Genomic DNA, 18,981 nt, shown 5'->3' on the forward strand with positions numbered 1-18,981 from the left:
ACCTCTTTCCTTCATTGAACTCCCCCTCCCTCCAACAAATATATAGAGAGATAAATTAGCCGCGCGTGGGAGGTGCATCTGTGGCAGAGGAACCTATCTCTCCGGCACCGCTGCCTCGAGTTTCTTGAGGCTCTTGGACTGGAGGGAGACCTTCTAGGACTTGATCCACAGGGTGGGCTGGGAGGAGGAGCCAGTGAGGGTACCCCGCCCCCACTTCCTACACACACACGCACGCACGCACGCACGCACGCACGCGCGGTACGAGGGTAGAAGGAGGTTATAGAGACACCCTAGCGACTGGCTGGAATGTCTCAACTCCTCTGGCTGTGTAACCCAACCGTGTATGGCCCATTCTGTTAGGCGCCTGCCTTAAAAATGAACTGTGTAAGCGGTAAGTCCCGCGTTAAGGGCAACAGGCACTTGTCTGAGCACCTGCCGTGGGTGAGGCAGACACATTCATGTGGCACCCGCTGCTGGGTGCGATTACAGAGACTAGATGGGATGCTCACGATGTACCTTACAAGGGCTCCAGACCTAGCTGCGGAGATGCTACAGAAAAGAGCTACAGCAAGGCAGAAATGTATGTATAGATATCCATAGAAGCTCAGAGCAGGGAGATTTTTTTTCTAGCTGGAGAAAACTGGGAAAGTCTCATGGAAGAGGTGGCATTCAAGTTGGGTCTTAACGATTTCATCAGGCAGAAATGGAGGGGCGAGTCATTTGCAACAACAGGCACCAAGGAGTAAATGCAAGACACTGTTAAAGGCCTTCCAGTGTGGCTGTAGTCATGAAAGTCAGGGTTGGAAAGATGGAACCAAATGACAGAAGACTTTAATATCTGGTTAAAATTCTTGGACTTGCACAGTAGAATGTGCAAGCAGCATGGTCACATGACTACAGGCTCAGAACTGTGGTGTAAGATGCTCAGCATCCCAGCAGCTGAGGGTGGGTTGAGTGAGGGGGGCCTACAGGCAGCAAGGTAAGGCACGAAGGCTGTTGTAATACTGGGTTTGGAGATTGCAGAGGTACATCTTCTGGTGGGAGAGGTAAATGGGGGGAGTCAAGAGGTTTCTTTTGTCTCTCCCAGCCACCCAATCCAGAAAGCCTTCAGTAGACCTCAAGTCAAAGCTCTGATTCAGATTCTTCCTTGAATCATTTGCAGTGTTTGTCTTAACTTCCAAAAGGAGTTTCTGGGGGGCAAAGCTCAACAGAGCTGAGCCTGAGACACACAATGAGTGCAGACCTGTTGACTGAAGTGTCCAGGAAAGGAAGTGTAGGTGAGTCGGTGTGTGCAGCATGAGAGCCTTAGCGTCCTGTGGTCAAAATGGGGGCTGCTGCCCGTTAGGCCGTCCCAACATTTCAGGTGAGCGGTAATATGGACTTGACCAGGACAGTGGCAATCGGTAAACAAGGCTGTTTCAGTGTGGGTAGTGGAGGGAAAGGGGTCAGCGTCCTGGTGCGTGAAGAGGGAGAAGAGCTTGAGGCTACTGGTTAGGTAATCTGGGTTCTAGATTTAGCGTGGTCAGTAACTGGTGATACATCCTGCGGCAAGTCCCTTCCTCCCTCTGGGCCTGTTTACCCAACTCGGAAAATGGGGATGGAAAATGGAGTTGAAAGACAGGCTCAAAGGACCCTTCCCCACTGAGAGTTCATGGGGCTGGGGGGTCGGATTGGGGAGGGAAGCTTGACACTGAGAGGGGGAAGGTGGGAAGAATTACTGATTAGGGAAGGGCAGTGTGTCCTAAAGTGGGGACTAAAATTTGGGTGGTAGCTTGGTCGAATCATTGGGGGAAAGGGTATGGAAGGGGAAAGGCCAGGAGCTGAGGACTGTATATTCAGTGGGAGGCCCAGCACCTGGCAGGGCCACCAAGGTTGAAGTCCATTCTCAGACTGGGGGCTCCCTAGGGTGAGAACCAATTTTCACTATATCAGAACAGAGATCCCCCTGATATCTGGGGCCCTATCTCAGATTCCTGCTCTATTTCCCAAGAAGCTGTGACCTAGATGAAGGCCTAACAGATACTGTGTGAATGTGAGATGACACAGAGTGGTAGAGCAGAAAGAACATTAGAAGTTGAGTCCCATGGTTCCCACTTAGTCTCTCATCTGTGGCTCTCCCTCCTGTGCTGTACAAGAGGATAACATAGCAATCCTTGCTCCGTTATGAAGATCAAATGTAATGCTATTTAATACACCTCGTGAGGTTCTGAGCTTCTGTGGAGGCCAAAGGCCCAAGCACTTGATTGTAAGCCTGGACAGCACATGGTGTACTGTGGATGACGTTACTTAGGGAGTATTTACAACTAGAATAGTTAATCCCACTCAGTAGAACCAGATTTTTCTGACATTCCCGACCTTCTATGTGCACCACCCTGGTGGAAATCTCTTCTAGAAAACCGCCTGGATTGTGTACCTGTAGGACAACCACTAATTCACCTCGGAGCCCCCAGTGCCCAGCAGTCAGGCAAAGGAGGCCCCTTGGAAAGGAGACAGCAATTGTTTCTGACTCAGTACACTGATGCCTGCATAGCAGTGAGGACCAGGCTCTGGGAAAGCGTTTGATTTGGCGACATGGGGGCGCCCTCCAGTTGCACCTAAGTTTGCATCCACCCTACCTATCCCCTACACTGTCAGTGAGGACAAACCAGCAAGTGGATGTGGGTGAGGGCCTTCCTTGGAGAGGTCACACTGAGAAGCCAGGTTCTGAGTCCCAGGCGGCCTCCTTTGTGTGAGTTAGGGATTACTGTCCTATTTGTAGTTGAGCACACTGAGGGTCAGAGTAGTAGAGGGACTTGTCCAAGTCAAGCAGCCAAGACTGTCTGGGGCCAAAGCCTGAGCTTTATCCATTCCCCCATATGCTGTCTGTACACACTAGGCCCGTGATCAGGTTGGGGTGTCTGGAGGAAAACAGCCTCTCCTCTTGCTCTTCCCTCCTGAACTCCAAGAGTAGTTTGTTCCCAGATCATTCCAAACTATTTCTGGCCCTTCCACAAATATTATCCTTGAAGAAGCAAGATCTGTCTTCCAAGCACATACAGTGTCTTCAGCTCACATATACTGAAAACTGTCACACCTTCAGACACCATGCCTCACATGTGTCTCTCTGTCTCTGTCACACACACACACACACACACACACACAGTCATTCACAGAAAGGACTGTTCTTTAGGGTGCTTATGGTAGATGGCTGAGACGTTGAGGCCTTGCGCGTCAGTGATTATAAAAAGGGTGTCACTGCCAGTGCCCTGCTGACAGAGCCTCTGCCAGCTATAGACCATTGCCAATTTGGGAATATCCAGGTGAGGGGCATGAGGCTTGGTCCCCACCCCCAACCCAAAGTATTCTATAGGTTCAAGGGGAAAAGCTCAAGCTATTGGTCAGAATCTGTTTAGCCACTTCCTAGCTGGATGTCTTTGGCAAGTCATTTATCTTTTCAATCTTCTTATCTGTAAACTAAGTATTCCTACAGCAGTGGACTGTTGGGAGATTAAAGTATGCCTGGCATTTAGTCAAGTTCTCAGAACTTTTCTTCTCAATCCTATGGCCGGGCCACTGAAATGCGACACCCCTCGCTGGTGCTGCAGTCTGAGGAGCCAGGACAGGCAGAAGGACCCACTGTGTGAAGAAACTCCATTTTTCAGCCTTAGAGTGTACATATTTCATGCTTCTGGTTTCTGGATAGCTTTGGAGGCTTGGAATCTTGCAGTGGGTATGAAGATTGCCATTCACTGCCTTGAAATGTCTTCCCCTCACTGAGCATTAACTTACCCCTCTGGGCCACTTCTAGCCCAAATCTAGAAAGTAGATAAAACAGTATGTCCCCCGTTTACCTGACTGTTTTCAAAGTGTTTCCTTTTGTGTATCAGCTAATTTTATTGTAAAGCACCAGGTTCCTTTGTTCCAATGAAATAGTAATCAGAGGCCTGGCACATAAGAGAGAAAAGGGGGGCCTTCTTCGGTTGGCGACAGCCCCAGCTGCCTGCTGCCTCTTCCTTCCCCTCCCACGCATGCCCCCTCCTGTCCGCCCCTGCCCCGAGGGCCACTAGTGAACCTAGTTCCCAGTCCCATTCATTCATCCCAGCCACTCCCCTCTCACGACTGAGAACACAGCCTGGCCTGGTCCTTGGTTACCACTATCTATTAATCAAAACCTTTCACCGGCTTTTCTTCCTCCTTCCTCCCCTAAATGTTGGTGGCTCCCAAGGGTTTTTTCTCTTGCCCTCCTCCTTCTCTGCTCTCACCCACTTCCAAGGATCCTAGCTTCTATCTAAATTAAGTCTCCAACTGACATCTTCCAGCCCAGAATCTGCCTTGAACATCAGACTCCATACATCCACTGGCTGCTGGCCCACACAATAGGTATTAAAGGTCAAGGAAGGAAAACAGAGACCCCATGGGATAAAGTGGCTGACCTGGGCTCAGCTGCACATCTGGCCAGTCATGAGGTTTGGACAACATTGTCTTAGGGAAGGTGCCAGGTTCTAGTGTGTGTGTGTGGGAGTGGAGGGAGGGGGAGACGGAAGTGAACCTGGAGTGGGGGAGGGGCACTGTGCCTTTTTTGACCATTTTCTCTCTACATTTCACTGTCCTGCTTTCCTAGTTTCATTTCATCAGTCCTAACAACTACCAGGAACACATTACCCTAAATTGTTGAAAAAGAATCACTTTTCCTAGTCTCCACCTAACTCTCCTAGCCTAGCTAGGACTCTGGTATAGTTAGCTATGGCCATGCTGGCCGTAGCCAGAAAAAAATTCGGGTGTTGCAGATTTAGCTTAAACAGAAGGATTTTCTGAACGCTACGGTGACAGGTGGAGAGAGATTAAACACTGCAATGGGTTTCTGAGCGCTAGATCTCTATTTGTGAAGACCATTCAGTCTCGTCTGTGGTTGAGAGCAGTGTAGCTGAAAACACCACTCATGACTGTTGTGACTGTAAATGGGGCAGATACCTCCCAAGAGAAAAATCTGGTTCCAAGCTGATAGGTGCTTCGCTCCTGCCCTCAGTGAGCTAACAGTGGTCTATGGTGGTGACCAAGACCTGACACAAATCTAAGGCCTTGTTGGCTGGGAACTCTGGGTCCTTGGTTCATTCCTTGGCTCTGAGTCACTCTGCCTACCCTCCATGGAGCAGCATGAAAGCCTTAAAGGCCTATGGGTTAGCCCATGGATTACAGGGACTTGACCCGCTTTCCACAGTGGGGGCCGAGTGGGAAGGGAACTGAGGGAATACAGGGAAGTGACAGCAACTTGAAATAGACTTTGAAAACAAGCTAACACTGGCAATTCCACTGGAAGCTGACACAACCGGAAAAGGGCCTGGTGGTCCCTCTGCAGGCGTTCACACTGTCCGACAAAGAACGAGACCTTTAGTTGGAGGGCCTGTAGTAGAATCATCTAATACAGCCCCTTAAAGCAGGCCCTTATTCTACAAAAGGAAGCTAGGACTTGACTTGGGCTGAGTGGAGGTGAGACCTCAACATTTCCAGAGCTTAGTCACTCCAGGAAGGCTTTTCTACCTGCCCACCTCCCTCCCCATCTCTGATCTGTGAGTTTCCCTATGTAGAGCTGTAATATGGACTGGAGACAGGAAGCCTTTAAGCGCAGAAGTCCCAGCTTCATCGAGTGACAATGCTGAAGTGGTCCAGTGTCCCAAGAACCAGTCCCATTCTGTCATTTACCTGCAAATGGAGACATGGAGACTGAGGACAGTGGGCCTCCTAGGCTGAGCATGCTGGGGTACCCTTCACCTCAGGAGTCCCACCCTAGCTGACAGGGATGGGCAGGAGGAAGGGGAACAATGCTAGAGGGAGCAAAGTGGTTGAGAAAATAGCCATCGGGAAGCCCGAGTTAGCCCACCATGCTTTCTCCCGTGAACGTTTTCTTCACCTGTGTTCTCAGCTGTACACTCCAGCATTTGACTGTGGGCTCTTCTGCTCTGTTCACCAAATGTGTGAGAGCCTTGACTTCCTGAACAGACCTGGGGCTTCTTCTCTGTCTTCCCCTTTCTTTGCGTCCTGTAACACCTAGCACAGGTAGGCTCACGCTGAGTACTGATCTTCCCAATGGTGAAAGCTACAATAAACTACGGCAGTGGGGGAAAGCTACTGATCACTTTCTCTCAGATTTGGAAGATACCAACTGGCTCCCCTTCCTGAGAGTCAGGGACACAGACACACATGGTTACCTCTGTCTATTGATAAAACTTGGCTCATGTGGCCACTCACTTAACCACCTACTGGGTAGGAGGATCCTGGAAGCTAAATCTTTGTGGAGCTCTTACAAGTGACAACCTCCCCAATCCTTAGATGTTCAATGAGGAACTCACGCGTAACTTCTGAATTTACAGAGCAGTGGTTACAGCCTCTTCAAGTTAAGTGACAGTTCAAGTCTACCTCTCCCAGATCTTTTTATCATTAATCCTGTTCCCTACACATTTCACCAAACCCCTAACCTCTCTGATTTCCCAGATTTCAAGTATCTCTGTTCACCTCTTATGGTGGCATGTCCCCAAGAGAATAGAGGGAAAGAACAGGCTTAATCTTTTGCTCTTCTACACTTCAGCTCTTGATTCAGTAAGAAACTCAAGAAAACTGTGTTGGCAGATCAGGGGATGAATCCTTGGCGGGAGTCTAGTGTAAGAGCTGACGGCAGCTACTCTGGAGTCAAGTAGTCTAGGTTCTTGGCAGTGGCAAATTAATTTTCCTGGGCTTCGGTTTTTTTCTTTTGTCAAATGCTTTGAGGTTGGATGAAACAATACCTACAAAGCACTTTACACAGTATCCGGAACACAGCCACCCAGTAAATGTTAGCTGCTATAACTTTTATTAAGAACACCCCAATACTTGCACACACTCCAGGCCCATACTGTCCCAAGTGGGCAGGCTGTCACTGGTCAGTAGGGCGGTGGCTCTACATAGACAGAGCTTCTGGTTCCATTCTAAGAGAGATGCAAATGATAAGATCTTCTCACAAAGACAAGGAACCCACAGGGATGGCGTTTCCCTGTGGGCTGAGTGGAGCATGACCCCTTGGCACTCTGCAGACCTGAAGCCCCTCCACGAGATTTCATCTGCGAGAACCAGTCACCACCTCTGCCACCCTTCTAGTCCACTACATGCAGCATGAGCTCAAGATCAATTAGCTGAATTTTAAAGAATTGTTTATACTCTGAAGGAGTGATACCAAAATCCCCCTCTGGTTTCCAAAGACAAAACCATCTTGCTCCTTGAGACAGCGATGCAGTAAAGAGGCCCGAGGCTCTGTAAGCACACCAACCTGAGCTCTGGTTCTAGAGGAAATCACTGTGACCCTCTGGACCTGACCTTCGTCTATAGAAAGCGGAGTGGAAGGAGGAGAATCTCTCACTGAATTGTCGTGAGACTTGAATGACGTAAGGGGGAGAAAGCGCCAAGCATAAAGACTGGAACCCAGCAAGCACTCGGCTGGTGCCGGTTCCCTATTTCTGCCCAGAGCAAAGGCCATGGCCTACAGACAAGGTGAGTAGCTCTCAGACCTGAAGGTCTCAGTACTAAGGCCTTGGGGCCCTCCCTGTCTCCTCTCCCTCCCACACCAACTCTTGGACCCCCTCCTCACCTTCCCAGCCCCAAACTGCTACTAAATTCATGAAGCTAAAATGGTTTGATCATGTCGGTATATTTATATGTAAATACAAAACTGTATCGGTATAAGATATTGAATGTGAACATTTACAATTATTTTCTGAATCGGACTCAGTCCATTGACATTAAATACAAAATGAAAAGATTGTAAAAATAAGAACATATACATTCAAAGAGCTTATTACAGTATAAAATTACTGAGGTCTGATCAGCTGCCAACCTCATCTACAATGGGGGAAGGTTTCTGGGTTCCTGGGATTCTCTTGGGAATGTAGAGTGCTGGGGACTCTTGATTCCATCCCTGGCACATCAGGCTGGGTAGGCTGGGAGCAGAAAGCGACAGGTTGAGTGAATAGGCGGGAAACAGTAATTGCAGGGGACTGCCTCACCCAGATAGGAGTTAAGCATTTTATTGACACAGAACTTGAGCTCCAGGGTCTGGAAGGCTAGTAGGCAGAGAGAGATGGACAACTGAGTGAACAGGGCTAAGTTGTATAAGGAAAGAAACCTTCTAGAAAAGAAAAATGGCCCTCCAGCTCATTCTCCCAGGGAAGGATTCTCATAGTAGTTTTCTCTCCCACATACCTGGGCTCCTTCTCTTTCCTTCTAAGACATTGTACCGATTGCTTTTGACTCTAGTTGCTCAGTTAGTTCATCTCTACCCTCAGGCTCCAATCCCTAAGGGATAGGGAGAGGGTCAGGAATCACAGTGGAGGTCTGTTCCCCAAATCAGCAAAGTAAACAGAGAAATCATTAAGCAAGGGCAATCCATGCTGAGTAACCCAGTGTCACTGCAAACCAGTATTCTTGGCTCCAACAGGCAGCATCCCAGAGAGAGAGGAGTCATTACGGAAGGAAGAGGGCCTGTGGCAGGAGCACGGAGAGTGGATGTGTGTCCTCATCCACCACTCTGGGGGCTAACCACCGGAGACATGATCCCCAGCCCCCGCTAACCCACGATAAACAGGAAGGTCCATGAAGCAAGGAGTCCTGAACTGCAACACGGAGCCAGCCCCAGGAACTTCTACAAAGGAGTAACTCTGTATATGTATTTATAGAACACAACCATATTATCACATACAGTATATATTATATACACACGTACATATGGACCCATACACGTAAGTGCACATACACACACGCACGCACATAGAATGACAGAAAAGACTGGAATACACACTAGGTATAAACGTGCTTGGCACTCGGGACAGTCGCTAGAATATGTAACTTGGTCAAGCTTTCTGGGAAGGAAGGTGGATGCTCACCCAGCCTCCCCATGAAATCCTGGCAAAGGACAGGAATGGGAAAGAGACCTCCAGAAGGAGAACGGCACTGGGAAAGAGGGAGGGAGTTTCTTCCCCACCTACCTGGGGGCCCTGGCAAAAACCAACAGCCACAATTTGGTTTTCATAAGGCACAGTTCAATGGCAGGCGCGAGGAATGAAGAACACATTGCTGCTGGCCCTTTCTAGTGAAAATTTAACCACCTCTGTCAGCCGCAGGGAAAGGCTGCCTCGTGCACACCAGGGGACACGAGGGCGAGGCTGGCACATGCCTTCAGCATAATTGGTGGCAACCTACAGGCTCAGCGGCGTCCGTGGTAGTTAAGGAAGGCCGGCTGGCAGGTGGGAGGCCCGTGGACCAGTCACTGACCCTCTGTGGCCAGGAGGCTGTGGCTGGGGGACACCATGCCCTCCCTCTCTGCGAACTCCAGGATCGCCTTATAGCAGAAGTAGTACTGCTCGGGGGTCTGGATGCTGAAGGCCCTCTGGGTCCGCATGCGGGATACTGTCTGGAACACATCAAGGGTGCCGAGCTCCTCCAGCTGGGCCAGGCAGATGTCCAGTGAGCAGAAGGTGCCTGAAGGGAGGAAGGCAGTGGTCAGGCCTGCTCGACCTCTCCTCTCCCCCTCCCTCTACCAAATAACCCAGGCAGGACTGGAGGAGAGGGCCTCAGGCCCACAGGGACTGGAGGAGGAGACCAGAGAAACGGGCCAGCTTCTTGTCTCAGGAGGTACATGAAGATAACAGGAAGTGCAGGGGGAAGGTGACAGTCTGTCCCAGACAGACAGAATGACAGCACTCCCACAGCTGGGCCCTAATTTTCAGAGACTCTACAACTTTTCCGCAGAGACCTAACAAGCCTACTCTGCCTGACCTTCCAGAAGGACCTCTGACTAGACAGGCCAGCAGCCCTGCGATGCCCACCCTGAGGCAGAAGCTGCTGAGGGGCTCCAGAACGGGGAGCACAGCACAGGCTGGGGTCTCCCAGGACGGGACTGGGAGGGCAGCAACACTCAGGTGACAGTGACGGGGTCAGAGGATGAGGGCAGACAGGATGGACAAAGTGTCAACCCCCAGAGGACTGCACATCCTGGCCAGCACAAGGACCACTAGGGACACCAAAAGGACATTAAGAAATAATTCTTCATGGCAATCGACCACCAATGGCCCACATTCTGTCAGTGTGGCCCTTACGGCGTCTGGGGCTCCGGAGCTGCAGCAGGCGCCTCACCTGTCCTGCCGATGCCCGCACTGCAGTGGACCACAATGGGCGGCTCAGGACCCTGCCCCTTGGAGCGCGCGCCCATGCTGCTGACTGCCAGCCTCTGCTGGCTCCTGACCGCTCGCAGGAAGTCAATGAGGGAAGCTGCTGAGGAGGGGACACCATAATCTGGCCAGCTCAGGAACTGAAAGTGGGTTACCTGGCGTTTCTGCCGCTCCTTGGTTAGAAAAGCAACAAAAGTTAGGGAGGTCACTTCTGACTGCCCTGACCACCTTCTGCTTTTCTAGGTCTCCACCCGGGGATCCCTACTGCCAAGGTTCCCGCCTACTACCCTCAACTTCCTACACCACTGCTTCTCCACGAACCCAGAGTAAAGGTGCAATGTCTGCGCAGGGCAGATTTCCTATTTGTAGTCCCAGAATTCTTCTCAGTTTTATTCCCAGGTAACGCCACTGTTGTGTTGCAACAATATGGCTATATTGGCTCTGAGATGCATATGCTGATCCTGTTCCCAGAAAAATGGAAATAACTTACAAGCTCCCTGGAATCCTGCCTATTCCTTTTGGAGATTTTCTTTACAGTAAAGGTTCTCCCTTAGCTTGAAAAAAGTGAGAGAATAGAAACCTGGATTTACCTCTGTGTTATGAATTTCTAGCGTTGTTTTCTTATAATGGTTCATGTTCTCCACGCCTAGATTGGTCACTGTGAGGAAGCCAAATCGGATCCGAGAGTTTTTTTCTAAAGGCCAGTACTGGCCACACTTCCTCCTGCCGCCCTCCTCAAAGCTGAAGACACACAGAGCAAGGTAAGCCTTCTGTCCTCCCCACGACACTACCCCTGCCCTCCTGGGACCTGCCGGACCCCAAGGCAGCAGGGTCATCTCTGCACTGCTTCTGTCTAACTTACACCCTTGCTTCTAGGAAGAGAAGGAAACCTTCACTCTAAGCAGATGTAACAACAGCTAAAGTTTCTGCATGTACTCATTTAGCAGACATTTACTGAGCGCCTGCTCTGTCATTTGGCCCCTCTCCTGACACCTCTTGTACTAGTCATCATGTATCTGGGACAAACACTGGGTGGACAAAGGCAGTAGAGAAAATGTGGGGGGCCAGATTGCACTCTGCCTTGTAGCTCAGCCACGGTTCCTTCTTTGCCCCAGTAAGGGCCTCTGGGTGGTAGGGGGTTAGGAGAGGCACAGCCCTGGGATGCCAGCAGAAGGTCTGTGGAAAGGCCTGAAGTCCACCTCACTGCTCTTCAGTGACTTCAAAATAGTCCAAGGTGGGACTTCTTCCATGATGTCTTCTCCAAATCACAGGTGGCTGTAACAGTGCCGTGCCAAAGGAAACTGGGCCAATTCATTTGTTTCCCTCATCGGGAACAGGTGACAAGTGTTGTAATAACAGTGGTGATGCTAATGAAATAGTAATTCCTGAAGTTTTGGCAGATATGTAGACAAAAATTTCAAAAACATTCCTTTTATCAAGAGCTTCCTACCTAAACAAACAGAAAATGGTCAAAAGTAGCAAGAAAGGGAGAGGAGAGGGGAACTGGTAATTCAGAAACCAGCAAGACAGCTGCCCTTTGGAAATACGGACCAGATTAAAAGTGAATTACCCCATGTTTCCTCATACTGCCTTTAGTAGATAAGGCCAGGCCCTCAGAGTAGGCTGTCACCAGCACAGGGTCACTAGAGCCACAGATCAAAGCTTTAACAAGTTAGATCTATCAATCTCCACCACTCTGGCTGTGTTAAGTTGGGGTCAGCCAAGAAAAAGCTAAGACATCTCAAATTGTTTGCCACGGCTTTCCTAATCCTCACGGTTTCTAGGAGCTAAACTTCTCTTTTGAATCACTCATGTTTGGGGACAGGATAGGGGCAGAGGGCAGTGGGAAGAAAAGGGATGAACTCACCGAGTGGTCATGACAATCACCAAGACTTTTTGCTCCCATACCATGAACCAGAAATCACGATAGGTGTTCTCCAGAGGGCCTGGAACACAAAGGAGACAGGTATATGACCCCGAAAGCACTTCTTCCTGCTTAGGCTCTTCGGTCTGTCTGCCAACTACTAACTCCAGAGCACAGGTGCTGGATGGCTCTGTGCTCGTCTCGCTACATCTCTGCTGTTCAGAGCGGCCCCCTGGAACACCAGTACCAGTATCGTGTGGAGTGTTAGAAATGCACATCTGCATGTTAACAAGATCCCCAGGGGAAACTCGGTAGGTTACAGTTTGAGAAGCGCTGTCACATACCCTCTCAGAGCCTTATTGTGGGGGCTGCCACTATCACATCCAATCTGACAGTGGCCGCTGGATAGGTGTCTCCTCTGCCTGCTCCCCTCCCAAGCCTTACAATCACCAGTCCCCTTCCGTGTCCCATCCTCTCCTCAGACCCAACATGTTGGCAATTCAGTCTCCTCTTTGAAACTAGCTTTCTCGACTTTCCCATCTCTGTACCAGCATTCTTCAATCACTCAATCTTAAGTTGGGAGGCAACTCTGACTTATCCATTTTCTTTGTCTCCCAGAAGCAACTGCCAAGTCCTAGTGATTTTTTTTGCCTTTGAATTGTTTTCGGTTCTTATCCTTTTGCCCCCAGCATGTCCCTGCCCAATTTCACTGCTATGAGGACCACGTCTTCTTTCGTCTGAGTTGCTGCACTACCATCTCAGTTCACTCTTCTGAACAGAGCTCTCGCTTCCAGTCTATTCTGGATACCACTGCCAGTTTAATCTTTCTGAAAAATGGCTTCACCACAATATAGAGACACCATGGTCAGTTCTGCCTCTACTCCTTTGCTCAAGCTGTCTCTCTCACCTCCAAGGCTGTTCACTTTCTACCCATTTTCAAGTGCTGCCTCTTCTTGGAAGCTTTCTGACCACCACACTCCTCTTAGATCCTGACAGCATAGCTGGATCAAAACAGCATCACCATTTAATGTATGTGGTCCCAACATCAATCTTTTTCCTTTATGAGCATTAATCCCATCTCAGCAAATATGGTGCTAAGGGCAAGGGCCACGGCATCAAGTTCTCCTTTGGTGTCAGAACCCGCATAGGGCTGGGCACTCAGCAGCAACTTCGAAGTCACCTACGGGCCAACCACTCTCTTGCAATCAAGGGAGTAACAACTCAGGATAATTCCTGTACTTCCTCAGGGCGTTTTCCTCCTCTGGTTTCAGGGAAGCAGGGAAGGAACAGGGTTGATTTCGTCCTGGAAGTCTGCTGGTTTCGCTACCATTTTTGCTAAAGCCTTTTCAGCAAGCAGTAACATGTTATATGATACTAGAATTTCTTCTTTGCAAAAGTGGACACTGCCAAAGGCATGTGAAATCTCGGAAACAAGCTCAACGTCAAACAAAAGAAGATTAAATTATGGCATATCCCTAATTTAAACAATTCATAAGGCGATGTTGTAAGAGCTTCATTCTTTCTATGGAAAGGTAATTCACAAGATACTATCAAATGAAAAAAGAGATAACACACAGAAAGAGTCAATTTTGTTAGACATTATATTTTATATGTCTGTATCTATTTCATGCATAAAAAAAAGGTTTATAAGGAGATGCTGCAAAATGTTAACATTATCTCTGGATTTTAGGGTTATGAGAGATTTTCCTCCTTATTTTCTAAATGTTGTGTGATGGACATGCATTACCACAGTAAGATACTAAGAACACCTTTTCCCTCTCTCTGACCCCAGCGTCCTCCACTTCTCACTATTCTGTACCATAGCAGCTGTCCCGTATTTTACTTCCCACATTCAAATCCCGGACACACTGGTGTAGCCTGTCAGAGCACTGACAGCCCAGACACCACTCACTCAGGCTGGGCTCAGGGGCCGTGATGTCCTCAGTCACGACAGAGAGATCGGGAAGGGCAAGCTGCGCTCTCAGATTAGACTCTTTTAACAGTACACTTTTCTGAAGAAATAAAGTCACGAGTTTGTGCTGACGTGTGTAAAACAATCCAGTGACGGCCTGCTACGACTTTAGAACCAAACGGACACGTGTTCCAACCCTGGCTCTGCTATTTCCTTGCTGTGATATAACATCACCTAAGCTGCTTGGGCTTCACAATTAATAAACCTTCCCTGCAGAGTCTAAAAGAATTAGCTGGAGATTATGTACCTGATATATAATAGATACTTGCAATGAATGACTGGTATTACTAGTGGCAACGTTATTATGACTGAAAGTTAGAATACTACATACAGCCAAGAAGGCTAGCCAGGCAAACCAAACAGCCTTCTCAACACCCCAGGACCCCTGTCTTCTGGTGCTAACAGTACTGACGCCTTCTCACGGTGATCAGTGTTTGACACAAGAAACCGTCCATCTCGTACTCTGGAGAAGTCCCTTCTCCTGGACAGGGCCTGCGGAGCCAGCCTAAAGGACCCAATTCCTGAATAACTAGAAACGCTCAGCAACACCCCTGCCTTCTAGACCTAGAGAAAAGAGCATCTTGAGGCCCCTAATGCCGATCCTCACCCTCCGTAAGCCCAACCACGCCGAGGTCATCCTCCCCAACAAAGCCCTGACTCTTAGGCAGATCACACGATATCCTACACCTGCCAAAAAGCTTTCCTGATAATTCTTTTGTTTCTTCTTAGGGTCTTGAAAGGACTCCTTTTGGAGGGAGTGGTCCCTCCTAGGGAAAAAAATAAACCTGTGACCATAAGACCAATTAACAATGTACCAAGAATCCCAAGGCCCTTTTCCCTTTTCTTCTCCCTCAACTTTTATTTGGAAAAATCTGAAACCTACCTAAAATGGAAAGAATAGCACAGTACACTCATACATTCTTTAGCTCAAAAGCTATCATTTTGTCACATTTGCGTTTCTCTATACAGTCGTCCCCCCTAATCCATGGGGATATGTTCCAAGACCCCCAGTAGATGCTTGAAACCACGGATAGTACTGAACCCTATTATACTTTTTTCCCTATACATATATACCCATGATAAAGTTTAATTTATAAAGCAGGCACAGGAAGAGATGACAACAATAACTAATAATAAAATAGAATAATTGTAACAATATATTGTAATAAAAGTTATGTGACTGTGGTCTCTCTCGCTCTCTCAAAATATCTTACTGTCCTGTACTCATCCTTTTCTTGTGATGATGTGAGATGATACAGTGCCCATGTGACGAGAGAAGTGAGGTGAGTGACCTTGGCACTGAGACAGCATTAGGCTAGGCTACTGCAAGGGTTACTTGAACTCAAGCACTGCAATATTGCTAGAGTCCATCTGATCACTGAGACGGCTACAAAGTGAGTAACAGGCAGATAGCATATACAGTGTGGATACAGTGGACAAAGGGTTCACGTCCCAGGTGGGATAGAGCGGGACAGCACGAGATTTCATCATGCTACTCAGAATAGCATGCAATTTAAAACTGATAAATTCCTTATTTTTGGAATTTTCCATTTAATATTCTCAGACTATGGGTGACTGTGGTTAACTAAAACTGCAGAAAGCAAAACCATAGGTAAGGGGGGGACTACTCTTTACACACACACAGTTTCTTTCTTACTAAACTACCTAAAAGTGAGTTTCAGACGTGATGACATTTCAGTCCTAAATACTCAAACATATTTAGAAGAACAAGGGTGTTCTACAGAATCACACCATTATCACTAATTAAACACGGATACAATATTATCTAATACATAATCTCCAATTGTCTAATAGTTTGTCCTCAACGGTTTTTTCCTCCAAACTGAGGTTCCAATTATGGATCACACAGTACCTTTGGTTTATCATGTCTCTTTAGTCTCCTTTAATCTAGAACAGTTCCCTGACTTTTTTTGTTTTTCAGTGTATTAACTTTGAAGAGTCTAAACCAGTTTTCTTTATGTATGTCCCAGAATCTGGATTTATCTGGGTTTTTTTCTCATGATTAGATTCAGACTTAAAAACTGGCAATATACCATATAGGTCATGCGGTCCAGTTCTCACTGCATCACAATAGGAGACATATAATATCTGTCTGTCCATTGCTGGTGATACTAAGTTTACTCACTGGGTTCAGGAAGTGTACCCATGAGAGCTTGTGCTGGCCACGTTCTGCAGGGGTGAGAAGGGCTTAAGCCCATAAGAAGGACTTTTATGTCCTCCTGTGTTGTGATTTCTACCCACCCTCTTAGAAGGCAACCTGGTATTCTCCTTGAGGTAGCAGAGGCCAGGTCAGGAGGAGTGCTGGGCCCACAGAGCATTTACAGAAACTCCACCTGAAATGCTCCTAGATTCCAGGTCTCACTGTCAGACCGCGTACAGACTAGCCATATCAGCAGACTGCGGGGGTATTCTATGATGGTCCAGCCACGAGCAAAAACCTCTTAGGACAGCAACACCCATTCATAGATTGCACTCAATTTCTGGGAAGTTCCACTGCCACTCCAGGCCTCCTATTGGCCGTAAAAAGGATGTCACTGACCAATGAGGCCTGATGTCCCATTCCCTGGGGTGGGCAATACTAAGACACAGCCCAAAACCTTGTACTAGTGTTATGTGATCCAATCTCCAGTTTCTTTCTATGCAGTGAGTTTCTAGGCACATCTAATACAGAAACTCCACACCTCTGATCTGCCTTCCTTAATAACCCCCAATTTTTATGAAGGGACAGGATCTAGTGGCCACACATTACCTCAAGTAACCACTTCCTTTAAAAATTATGCTATCATCTGGTGCAAGGAATCACAGGTAGATGACTGAAAACCAACTTGTAAGGGGCAGACTAACTTACCTTGTGTACCAATGTAAGCATTCTTCTGCTTGTAGCCATCCATGAAACTGGCATTGATGTAATCTGTCTAATGATAAAAAGGAAATATTATTGCAGCTGCAGGGAATACACCATTTGGGTAGGAAAATGATGTACTAGTAGGTAAATAAAACCCAAGAGGTGGATATTCTCTTCTTGTTGGGGAAAAAAAAAAAGAGAAGCGAAAGGGACAATTCAAAAACCTCACTTCCACAAATGTTGATGGAACAACTGGATATCCACATACAGGTGGGGGGTGGGGGGATCAAAGTGACCCCTTCTTCACACCAAACACAAAAATTAACTCAAAATGGTTCACAAACTTCATGTAAGAGCTAAAACTAGGGTGGCCAGATGGCTCAGGTGGTTTGAGCGCAAGCTCTCAGCAACAAGGTTGCTGGTTCAGTTCCCGCATGGGATGGTGGGCTGCACCCCCTACAACTAGATTGAAAACGGCAACTGGACTTGGAGCTGAGCTGCGCCCTCCACAACTAGATTGAAGGACAACGACTTGGAGCTGATGGGCCCTGGAGAAACACACAGTTCCCCAACATTCCCCAATAAAACAATTTTTAAAAAAAGAGCTAAAACTATAAAACTCTTAGAAGAATGTACATGATTAAACATTTTTGACACCAGGTCAGGCAAAGCCTTCTTAGACATGATGCTAAAGCACAAGCAACAAAACAAAAAATATAAATGAACTACATTAAAATGGAAAACTTTGTGCATTAAAGGATACCATCAAGAAAAAAACAGTGCACATATTGGATAAGACACCTGTATCTAGAATGTATAAAGAACTTACACAACTCAATAGTAAAAAGACAAACCAATCTTAAAATGGCAAAATAGCCATTTCTCCAAAGAAGATGTACAAATGGCCAACAAGCACACAAAAACATGCTCAATGACATTAACCGTCAGAGAAATGCAAAGCAGAACCACAGTGAGACACCATTACCTAGACACCCATTGGGATGGCTCTGGGTAAGAGACAGATAACAGTGTTGGCCAAGGTGTGGAGAAACTGGCCCCTCATTCACTGCTAGTAGCAGTGTAAACGGTGCAGTCACTTTGGAAAACAGTCTAGCAGTTCCTCAAAATGTTAAACAGTTAACATATGACTTAGCAATTCCACTCCCGGAACTGAAAACATGTACGCACAGAAAAACCTATACACAAATATGCAGAGCAACATTATTCATAATAGCCAAAAAACGGGAACAACCCAAATGGTATTCAACTGATGACTGGATAAAATATGGGTGTGTGCGCAGCCATATGATGGGCTATTACTCAGCAGTAAGAAGCTGTGAAGTACTGACACACACTGCAACATGGCTGATCCTTGAAAACATGCTAAATGAACAAAGCCAGACACAAAAGGCCACATATCGTATGATTCCATGTGTATGAAATGTCCAGAACAGGCAAATCTATAGAAACCGAAAGTAGGTGGGTTAGGGGAAATAGGGAGTAACTGCCAAGGTTATGGAGTTTCTTTTTCAGGTGATAAAAATGTTCTAAAGTTTACTGGTGATGGTTGCAACCCTGCGAATGCATTAAAAAACCTCTGAACTATACACTTTAAATGGGTAAATTGTATGGTATGTGAATTACATCTCAATAAAGCTGTTATTTACAAAAGAGGGAGTGCATTAAGACTTGCAATATTACAGCCCAGAACCAAAACGGAGACAAGCCAAGCAACCTGAGCAGGACATCTCGTCATGGTGCCACACACAGAAGTCGAAGTGGGACTCGCAAAGGAAGAAAGCTACACCTCATGTCTGGGACCATCAACACCGTGAGCCACACACCCAGGCTCCATTACTACCTGAACATCCAAATGCAACGATGACTAACAGCTTCATAATCCCAGCAGCGAATCTGGTGAACAATTCACTAATAGACCTGAATCCTCCATTTACTGTGGGATAAAGCCTCTGCCAACGTTTGCAGTAATGACAGGGATAACTCGAGTGGCGCGCGCACGTTAATTCCAGTATGACTAGCATCGTCTCCTGGTACAATGGGATTCACTCATTCCTTCACAAATAATTCACTGAACGTCGGGTATGTGCCA

The 18,981-nt window shown here is 47.5% G+C and overlaps 1 protein-coding gene across 1 annotated transcript in view; it reads right to left on the bottom strand.

Moving 5' to 3' along the window:
* Positions 1-7,635: 7,635 nt before the first annotated feature.
* PTPN9 (protein tyrosine phosphatase non-receptor type 9) overlaps positions 7,636-18,981 on the bottom strand; it is a 70,001-nt gene continuing 58,655 nt past the window's right edge. The window contains exons 9-13 of the mRNA XM_074328305.1: positions 16,875-16,941; positions 12,037-12,115; positions 10,760-10,910; positions 10,135-10,342; positions 7,636-9,480 (exon numbers count right to left, since the gene is read on the bottom strand). Of these exons, the coding sequence (XP_074184406.1) occupies positions 9,266-9,480; positions 10,135-10,342; positions 10,760-10,910; positions 12,037-12,115; positions 16,875-16,941 (720 nt within the window). The 3' untranslated portion in view covers positions 7,636-9,265. The remainder of the gene's footprint in view (positions 9,481-10,134; positions 10,343-10,759; positions 10,911-12,036; positions 12,116-16,874; positions 16,942-18,981) is intronic.

This window comes from Rhinolophus sinicus, linkage group LG03, assembly GCF_036562045.2.
Source record: "Rhinolophus sinicus isolate RSC01 linkage group LG03, ASM3656204v1, whole genome shotgun sequence".
NCBI lineage: Eukaryota > Metazoa > Chordata > Mammalia > Chiroptera > Rhinolophidae > Rhinolophus > Rhinolophus sinicus.